Raw genomic sequence first — 10,685 nt, forward strand, 5'->3', positions numbered from 1 at the left:
CCTCGGTGTTGCTCCCGCACCTCGCTCAGCCAGTGAGCGGGAGCCGGTCTGTATGTGGGATCCGAACCCTCGGGCGGGAGCGCTGCCGCGCTTCCCAAGCGGCGCACTTATCCAGTGCGCCACCGGGCCGGCCCTAAGTATGGTTTTTAATGGCTGTGTAATATTCTGTCATAACATAGCAAATGCCTGTCTGCCTTAGCATAGGGAAATTACAGCCTCTTTATATATTTGTGTCCCTATATATTCTCTATATTACATCCTTGCCACAATTGAGTTGTTTTAATCTGTTTTTAATTTGTTAGGTTAAAACAAATGTTTTTATAATATAGATAAATTCATTATTATCTTAATTTTCCTCTCTGATTACCTAATGAGATTAACCATTTTATCATATTTCCTTACCATTTTGTTTTTGGTGGCTGCCAGTACAGAAATCTGAACCCTTGACCTTGGTGTTATAACACCACGCTTGAACCAAGTGAGCTAACCAGCCAGCCCCTATTTCTTTACCTTTTGTATTTTACCTTTTGTGAACTATCTGTTCATGTCCTTCAAAATCTTTTTATTATTTTTTTCCTCGACAATTTGTAAAGGCTATGAATGCTTCATCATATTTGTCCAGATACTAATTTTTCAATTTATTTTTGTCTTAAAATTTTGTGTTATGTTTCTGCATACAAGTTTTCTTATGTAATCCAATCTGCTATATTCTGTAATTTACTCTTTTGATTGTTAAGCTTAGATAACTGTATTAGTTTCCTAGGGCTGCTGTAGCAAAATACCAAAAACTGGGTGTGTAACAAGAACAGAGAATTATTGTCTCACACGTCTGGAAGCTGGAAGTCCAAGATCATGGTGGTGGAAGGGCCCCACTGTCTCTGATATCTCTAGGAAAGAATCCTGCCTTTTCTCCTCTAGCTTCTGGTGTTTGCTGGCAATCCCTGGTTTGTAGATGTGACACTCTAGCCCACGTGGCCGTCTTCTCCCTGCGTGTCTTCATGTCATCTCTCTGTGCATGTCTGTGTCAAAATTTCCTCTTTTTATAAGGTCATCAGTTATACTGGATTAGGGTCCAGCCAATTGACCACATTTGAACTTGACTACCTTTATAAAGACTCTATTTCCAAATAAAGTCACACTCTGGAGTACTGGGGTTAAGACTTAAACATATCGTTTTGGGGGGACACAGAACAAAACTCATCCCCATAAAGAGACATTTACAGGGATGTATAGATAAATATTAACCAACATTTTCTTTTCTCTTTCTCTCTTTCTCTAAATTAAATTAATTGTTACATTTAGTTCAACCTACTTGTAATTTATGTTTGTATTTGTATACTGAAGTTCTATTGCTGTAACATGGTATATAACACTGAAATTACAGAATATATGAAATTTGTGTTTCTTTTACGTGAATCAATGGCTGGACATCATAATCTTGGGTTAAAGTATTCAAAATAATTTTTAAAATTTGCCTCAGGCTTTTTCTGAATATAGGTCTCCTAAAATGGATTTTGTTTGGGACTTGGGTAGCTATTTGAATTGCAGAGTTGGAGTTTTCTTTTTCTTTCTTTCTTTTTTTTTTTTTTTTTAAAGATCTGTATTTTCTTTTTCCCCAGATTACATATTTGACTATTAATTCCGTTTCTATTATCCTGGTTTCTTCCTCAGGATCTCCTTTTCCCATAGGAATAGTACAGTGCTTGTCAATAGGAGGTATTCAAGTGTTTGTCATGTAAATGAATGAATATATTAATGAATAAAAATGGAATGATCGGTCAGATGATTGAAGGGATAACTAGCAGGAAGCTGGAAATGTGATTATGAAATATTAGAAAGAAATAAAGGCTAGCATTGTAGATTGGTAATTTTTCCTCATTGGGTTGGGAATTATAGCAGTGGATGAGATCACCTGGGATGAGAGTATATATTAGAGAGAGAAGAAGGCAGAACACAGACCTGAGGCCAAGGAGCCACCTAAGGATGGAAATAGGACAGGAAGAGAGCAAAGCAAATCCTTCTGGCTTAGTGTGTTTATTGGTTTTCTTCTTCTCTTCACTATTAGGGTTACAGAGATGTACTTCCAGCTGAAAGAAATGAATGAAAAAGTGTCTTTTATAAAGGACTCCTTACTGTCTTTGGACAGCCAGGTGGGACACCTGCAGGACCTCTCTGCTCTGACTGTGGATACCCTAAAAGTTCTTTCTGCTGTGGACACCTTGCAAGACGATGAGGCTCTCCTGGCCAACAGAAAGCGTTCTGCTTGCATAAAACTTCCTCACAGCTGGAACAATGTCATCTGTGCACAGGTTCTAGGCAGCATGGAGATCTCTGGGGAGAAGAAGTACCAGTATTACAGCATGCCTTCTTCTTTGCTGCAGAGCCTGGCTAGAGTCCAGCATCCCCCAAGTGTGCAGAGGGGGGCGCTTCTTGAGATTACAGACAGTCAGAGACAGGCTTCAAACCTAAGAGATAAAGGTCAAGAATCGGTAAATAGTATAGTTGCTTCTGGTGTGTCCCCTAACAGAAAAGCACCCTCAAAGACTGGCCAATTTCTCCTGGTCCCTTCTCATCTAAAACAAGTTCCTTTTCCTGAAGAAGCTGTCTTGCCTCTGTCCAGACCATCTGTAGGAACAGGTACAGATGTGCTGGCAATGGAACAGGTTCCTCAGAGTGAGTTCTCTGTCCATCTGTCTTGGCAGATCCCCATTGTTTCAGACCAGGCATCCGTGGCTGAACCCAAGGAGCAATACGGGCCAATGGCTGAGATACCAGACAAAAAAGACAATGTGGAGCAAGTTCTACACACTTGGGGTTGCACACCTGCACCCATGACAGTGACCTCCCTTCCTTCCCAAGCCAAGAGCATGCAGACTGGAGGTGGATATGTGAACTGGGCATTTTCAGAAGGCGATGAAACTGATGTATGTAGCATCAAGAAAAAATGGCGGACCTGCTTGCCCTCTACTTGTAACAGTGACTCCACGCAGAGTGAACAATGCCGGACGCAGATTCAGGGCAGATCCCTGTCTGATAACTCAACAAGTTTGACCCAGAGTAGTGAGTGCTCAGAGCTGGGACCGTGGCATTGGCCAAACATGCCTTTTTGGATCAATCCTCTCCGGAGAAAGAGGTCCTTCAGTAGGAGTCATAGTTTTAGATTCCACAAGGAGGAGAAATTGATGAAGATCTATAAGATTAAAAGTAAGGAGGAAACATTTTTTTTTCTGAGCCAGTATTAAGTTGTCTGCATTGCTACCAGTTCTTAAAAAACCTGTGGTTCTCGACTGCATTCGCATTCTGCCCAGTCTCTCAGCTCTTTCTGTAAAACAAAACGGTTCCCCATCCCGTCTTATACTTGCTCACGTAAACCATTTGCCTCGCAGATCTTTCAAGATCCTCAGAGATAGCAGAGTCAGCATGGGACAAAGCAAAAATGCTAACCAAGGACAGGAGATCGTCAAAGAAAAACAAGAAAAAACAAGAACTTCAGGTGCCGGTAAGTCTATTGTATATTCTGTCTTTGGCCTATCTTAGCTTAGTTTCTCTTTAGTGTCAAGTGCCATGTATACCAAATAGCATTGTTCTTGGAGGACTGAAGATACAAATTTGAGTCATCAGAGTGGATATGTCATAATTTATTTATCTGCTCACACGGTCGAGGACATTTGGGTCATTTTCTGTTTGGGGCTATTCCAAACAAAGGTGATATGAATATTAGTGACAAGTCTTTTTGTGGACATAGTTTTTTAATGTCTCTGGCAAATACTTAGGAGTAGAATGTCAGAGTCCTATGGCAAGTGTGTCTTTAATTTCTGAAGAAACTTACAAACCGTTTTCCAAAGTGATTGTAGCATTATACATGCCCGCCAGTAGTTTATGAGCATGTCAGCTGTTCTACAACCTTGTAAATCTGTCTTTTTTTTTTTTTTGGCGGCTGGACAATATGGGGATCCCAACCTTGGTGTTATGACACCATGCTCTAACCGACTGAGAACCAGCCGACTCTTCAGTCTTTTTAATTTTAGCCACATTAGTGGAAGTGTAGTGGTGTTTCGTGGTTGGTTTTATTGGCTTGTAAATCTGTCTTTTTTTTTTTTTTTTGGCGGCTGGACAATATGGGGATCCCAACCTTGGTGTTATGACACCATGCTCTAACCGACTGAGAACCAGCCGACTCTGCAGTCTTTTTAATTTTAGCCACATTAGTGGAAGTGTAGTGGTGTTTCATGGTTGGTTTTATTGACCTTTCCATAGTGACTAATGCTGCTAGGCATCTTTCAGTGTGTTTATTTGCCATATGTGTATCTTTTCTGGTGACATGTCTGCTCAAATCTTCTGCCCCTTTTAAATATTGGGTTGTCTTATTATAAAGTTGAAAGAGTTTTTTTTAAAAAATGTTTTCTAGGTTTAAGTTCTTCGTTGGATGTATGTTTTTGTAAATAGTTTCTCTCGGTGGCTTGCCTTTTCATTTCCATAAATGTTCTTTGAAATACATACATTTTTATTTTAATGAAGTTGAATATTTGATTTTTTCTTTTATAGTTTATGCTTTTTGTATCATAGTTAAGAAATTTTTGCCAAACCTAAGAGTACTAAGATTTTCTCTTGTGTTTTCTTCTAAAAGCTTTACAGTTTTAGTGCCTACGTTTAGGTCTAGAACCCATTTTTAGGTAATTTTTGTATGTGATGACAGGTAATGATTGAGCTTCTTTCTTCTCTCCCCATCCCCACTCTCTTTCTTGAATACGGATGTCAAATTTTTCTACCACTTTTTTTTTTTGTAAAAAAGATTATCTTTGTCCTATTGAGTTGCCTTGACGCCTTTGTCAAAATTTAATTGACCACATAGATATACAATATGTGTGGATCTATTTTTGTTTGTCTACCTTTATGTCAAACAGAACTTGAATACTGCAACTTTATAATAAGCCTTGGGATTATGGACTGAAGGTCTAAATTTTGTCTTCTTTATGAAAGTTGTTGGGCTATTTTATGTTCTTTGCATTTCCATATACATTTAGAATCAGCTTGTCTATCTTTACGGAGAAACCTGCTGGGATTGTGAATGAAATTGCTATAAATCTATACATCAATTTGGGGAAAATTGACCTCTTAACAGTAATGAGTCTTCTGATCCATGAACATGATTTATCTCTCTACCTATTTAGGTCTTCTTCAGTTTTTCTCAGTAATGTTTTGTGGTTTTCAGTGTACAAGTCATGCATAACTTTTGTTAAACGTGTCCATTAGTATTTTATATTTTTAAATTTTATTATAACTACAATTATTTAAAAAACTTTAATTTCTAATTATTTGCAGTATATAGAAATATATATATATATATATACATACTTATATTGGCCTTGTATTCTATGACCTTGCTAAACTCACATATTTGAGTAGGATTTTTTAGTTTTTAATTTACACATAATAATTATATGTAATTATGGGGTACAGTATGATATTTTGATACATGTATACATTATATAATGATTGAAGCTGGGTATTTAGCATATACATCATCTCATACATTTATCATTTCTTTGTGGTGAGAACATTCAGATCCTCTCTTTTAGCTATTTTGAGATATACAGTACAATATTGTTAACCATAGTTGTCCTGTGCAATAGAACATCAGAACTTATTCCTCCTATCGGGCTGTAACTTTGTGAAATAGGATTATTAATGTGGAATTAGCCACATTAAAAATATTCCCATAAGATCAATTGATTAATCTCTCTGTCTTTCGATAATCTCTTTCAATATTACATTGTATCACATATGGTATATTGTAGAAAAGCAACACATGTCACTTGTGGGTGATGGCACTACAAACGATTTCATTTTTAAAAATAGTCTGTCTTTTCTAAAATATTTCAAAGATAGGTTCAAAATGCTACAGGAAATAAATCCCTCTGATCCCACATTTCCTTCTTCTCTCCAAGGCACATCTTGATGAGAGGTGTCACCAGTGTTGCCAAATCTCAAGATGGTTCCTTGTATTCTTTTATTTTTTAAATTTATTTTATTTATTGAATTAAAATTGATTACACATATTTTGGTGGTTTAACATTGAGATAAGTTGATCAAATCAATATTACTAGTATGTATATTGTTACTAGTATGTATATTGTTACAAATCATACTTATTCTTTATGCCCCTTGTCCAATCTCTCCCCATTCCCTCCTCCTCCCCCCTCTAATTACCCTAGATTTCTTTTCTCCTTCTGAAAGAATAATGGTTACTCTGTGTGATCAGGTCCCCCAATATTATCATAGAGCAGATGCTTCTTCTGTCACTCTGAAAAGGACTTTGTGGAGAGAGACATCCTCTTCTTTTCTTTATCTCTGCTGATGACTCTCCTTGTGTCAGTGCACTCCAGTGGCTGGTGGACCATCTGTGTGGTGGTTGTGGTGTCTAGCTGCTTTGACAACAGCCGTGGTTATTGTGGTGGCTGTGGTGGGCCACCCACATGGAAGCGATGTTTTTGGCATGCTCCTTGGCACTGGTGGTGTGCCTGGTTGTGGGGTGTATCTGGTCCCTGGCTCCATACCTCAGGTCCCCAGGCAGATCCCAAGGTGCTGTTGCGGCATGCCTGGTTGTGGGATGGGGGTCCACTCCCCAGCTCCATGCCTCTGGTCACTGGGCAGGTCCCGAGGTGCTGGCATGGTGTGTCTGGCTGTGGGAGGGGATCCAGTCCCCTTCTCCATGCCCCGGGTCACTGGGTGGGCCCTGAGGCACTGGCATGGTGTGCCTGGATGTGGAAGTGGGGTCTGGTCCCCAGCTCCAAACTTCCGGTTCCCAGGCAGGCGCCAAGGTGCTGGTGGTGTGCCTGGGCTGGAACTATGTTTTTGTCCTTTGCTTACTTCTAAAATGGGGAACTTCCTGTGGGGACCAGCACTTGAGCTCTGTGGTTGAGCTAAATTGCTGCTTTACTGCTGCTTCCCTAGGGAAGGCTTTTTGTGCAGCTCAGGTTTTAATGATTAGACCTTATAGGTACTTCCAGCTCTCCAGAGACCTGGTGGATCTGGGTTGTGTAGAAACTCTGATCTGGGCCTGAGTTTTTTCATCAAACTGCACCCCATGCAATTTTGCATTCCCAACCAGTCTCCTCTGAGTGGTCCTATGCTGATTGTGGGGGCGGATTGGCTGTCCTTGCTCTGTCCCAGTGTTCTCCCAGTGGGCCCGTCTCCCCACTACCTGTTCTCCAAACACTTCCCATGGGATGGGCCCTGTGCCAGTCCCTTGTGATGAGTCACCAGCCTTTGAATGGCACCCCTTTTTCAGCTGTTCTGGCTTCTTGCTCCTGTGTGAGTCCACGGGAACCCTATTAGTGGTCTTGCTGTCCTGGGGTCCGCCAAGGCCCTTTTCTCCCCTGTAGCCTCCAAGTAACTCCATCTGAAGGGCACAGCTGAGGCTTTTGCCAGCTCCTGCTCCATGCGCTCAGCAGCTCCAGCCTTAAAGTGGCCACAGCCCGAAATGCTCAGAGCAGTTTTTTCTTACTCTCATCATGGTTTCTCTCACCTTCATGAACTCCATAGGTCTCTCTTCCTCTTCCCCTGAGCTCCAGTGGCCCCAGCTTGGCCGATGTTACATTTTTATATTTGTAAATTGGTTGATTTGTGGGAGAGAGTGACGCTGGGAACTGTCTATTCTGCAGTCTTGACCAGAACTCCCAGGTGATTCTAATATGCAGCTGATGTTAACAACTGCTGGTTTTCACCATGGTGCCTCTCTATTAATGGGACTCAAAATGTTTCCAGATTAATGTCACTGTGTTCCAACATATGTCTTTCTGTCCAGGTCATAACAGTCAATGGCTGCACTCAAAGTGACCAATTGAATTCAGATACAGGAGAAAACAACACCTCAGAAAAAGAGGACTGCAGCAAGAACTGGCTCACAGTGTCCAAAAACAGTCAGATGAGTATGTAGCTGTCTACAGTCTTGCATCCCACAGACCCTGCTAGAGTTTCCTCGGGGTATGGTCTTGGGACCATTTGTGGTCTTTGCTGTTCTTCCAAGTGGAGGTGAAGAAAAGAGAAGGTGGCAAAACCTTCTTAGGGAAATAGCTCTTTCCTGTTTTTAATTTTTATGAAAGGGACACAATTTTGTTTTAAAAATTAGTAATCAGGATCCAGAAAAGAATATAAGTTTCTTATATTCAAAGCTCTTGAACCTGACTCAGAGTGTTTTCTCCAGATAGTGTTCATTTATTCTAATTTATGGGGTGGGGGAGTTGTCTGATTTTACAAATTCTTAAAGTTCATGTGACACTAGTATGGACCCCTACACAGGATCAGTGGATTGGGTTATAGTTGGTTATTTACTACTGCCTATGTAGAGTGTTTATTACATGGGCAAGTATCCCTTAAGCTTAATATTACTGTTTGTACAAGTATCCCTTAAGCTTAATATTACTGTTTGTAGAGGAGAGAACACAGACCAACTAGCTAAGACTGAAGACTAAGCTGGGAATGGAATGTGAAATAAGCCTGGACAGGTAGGATGAGGGCAGGTTATGAACAGAAATGAGAGCAATGGTCAGAACTCTGAACTTCTTGCAGTAGATAAGAGACTTTACCAATTTTTGAACAGAAAGGACTGTTTTATTTAGGAGTCATAAAGATTTAAAATTATTTAAAATATTAATTTTAAGGGACAGATAGACATTGTATTGAAATTTATGCTATCATGTTTCTTTATCATGCTTGCTCTTACTGTCAGTGGTTCTCAACCAAGTGTGATTTTGCACCACCCTCCCCCACCACGCTGCCTTCCCCAGGGGACATTTGGCAACGTCTGGAGACATTCTTGGTTATCACAGCTAAGGGGGTAGAGGACAGGGCTGGTGCTAAACTTCCTGTAATGCATGGGGCAGCCCCTATGACAAGGACTTATCCAGCTGCAAATGTCAATGCTAAGGTGGAGAAACCCTGTTCTATGTTTAAAAAAATACTTAATTGTCTGTTTAATCACTGAGACCCAAGTGGACTCTACTATCCAGCTGCAAATGTCAATGCTAAGGTGGAGAAACCCTGTTCTATGTTTAAAAAAATACTCAATTGTCTGTTTAATCACTGAGACCCAAGTGGACTCTATGCTGAAAGAGATTGGAAATTAGATTATTCAGAACCTCCTCAATTTACAGATATGGCTTGAGAGCTTACTAGAGACCATGAGTTTGAATAAATTAAGTCTCATATGTAAAGACATGATTGTAGGACCAATTATAAATATATGTATTTTATTTACAAACATCGTATATTTATATTATATATTTGTACTCTATTTTCTATAAATAGTGTAGCCCACGTTTAGGTTATTATATGTCGTTGTTACTTAAATTATTTAAGTTCCTTCCAATGAATTTCAAACAGAAAGATACAGGTGGCAGGAAGGTTCTGGGAAAGAATCTCATTAAGTCAGATGATCAGAATGGGGGCAAAGCTAGGGGAATAGGCTGACTCCGGCACCCGGCGAATCTGAACGAATAATGAGACCTTATGTCTTCCTTGAACCACATCCTGAGTCTAAAAGCTTATTTTTTGAAACATGTCCAAGTTAAGAATTAATTAATTAATTAATTAAGCAAAAATTTTGGGATGGGGAGATGCTCTGTCAGGTAGCTCTCTTTAAACATAAAAAGTAGAGTTCTAAGGAAATTAACTATGAAGAGGAAAAGTAGATACTTAGTTTTTCCTATAGGTATTTTATTTTAATTATAATACTGAGCAATCATTGAAACCCTGTTTAGCATAATTTCATGATTTTCCAATAGGTTTTTTTCCAATAGGTTTTCTTTACACTTTTTGTATAGTTTTTTTTTTTTTTTTTCTGGTCCAAAATCATTAGGAAAAAAATACAACTGTTATTTTCTACATTTAATCAGGACTCTTAAGTATTATACTTTGAGTTAATTCAACCAAGTATTTATTAGATAATTATTATGTACTTACTATCTGCAGTAACTCTACGGTAACTCAGTTTTATTTTTTATCCAGGTATAAAAAATAAAACTAATAATAATCCTCATGATTCTTTTTAAGAAAAGGCTAAACATTAAACCTATTTGATGGCCTTCTCCTGTCTATCTTTCATTTGTTTTTAGTTTTTAAGTAGCCTACTATGATGCTTGATGTAGTTACGAAAGGAGGATTTCTACTAATTTGGAAGTAGAATTTCACATACAATATTTTAAATAAAGCACGAGTTATAGGGTGCAGAAGGTGAATATAAAAAAATTACGGAAGGTTGTGTTTTATAGGAAGACAGATTATGGATTGTTTAATTCTTGACTTAGATGGGAAGGTATAGGTTATTATAAATGTAAAAGTAACTATAGACGAATAAAAATAGAATAAGTAGCTTTCAGCAACTTGAGGCAAAAAAAGGTAGAGGAAACTTAGTAAAACTGACTAAAAACAGAAAGGGAAAACTATGTCCAAGTTTAAGTGAATGTACCATGTTCAGATTTTTCTATTTGGAAACTGTGATTTGAGAATAACACATTTTCAGGTATTTTATAATTTTTTCTTCCTTTTTACAAGGTCCAGAACCTTATATCTACCAGAAAATGAAAACTAATGAAATTGAACAACGTGCTGTGCAAATCAGTGACTACTTAAAGAAGTCTCAAGAGGTAAAAAATATTTTGATAGTTTTTTAAAAAAATTTGTGC

At 38.8% G+C, this 10,685-nt stretch overlaps 1 protein-coding gene across 1 annotated transcript in view; it reads left to right on the plus strand.

Annotated features, from left to right (window-relative positions):
- Window positions 1–10,685, plus strand: part of TRPM6 (transient receptor potential cation channel, subfamily M, member 6) — a 126,504-nt gene that overhangs the window by 90,699 nt on the left and 25,120 nt on the right. The window contains exons 25-28 of the mRNA XM_008579473.1: window positions 2,066–3,204; window positions 3,387–3,499; window positions 7,808–7,931; window positions 10,555–10,646. Coding sequence (XP_008577695.1) covers window positions 2,066–3,204; window positions 3,387–3,499; window positions 7,808–7,931; window positions 10,555–10,646 — 1,468 coding nt within the window. The remainder of the gene's footprint in view (window positions 1–2,065; window positions 3,205–3,386; window positions 3,500–7,807; window positions 7,932–10,554; window positions 10,647–10,685) is intronic.

The sequence above is a fragment of the Galeopterus variegatus genome, unplaced genomic scaffold, assembly GCF_000696425.1.
Source record: "Galeopterus variegatus unplaced genomic scaffold, G_variegatus-3.0.2 Scaffold1891, whole genome shotgun sequence".
Classification (NCBI taxonomy): Eukaryota; Metazoa; Chordata; class Mammalia; order Dermoptera; family Cynocephalidae; genus Galeopterus; species Galeopterus variegatus.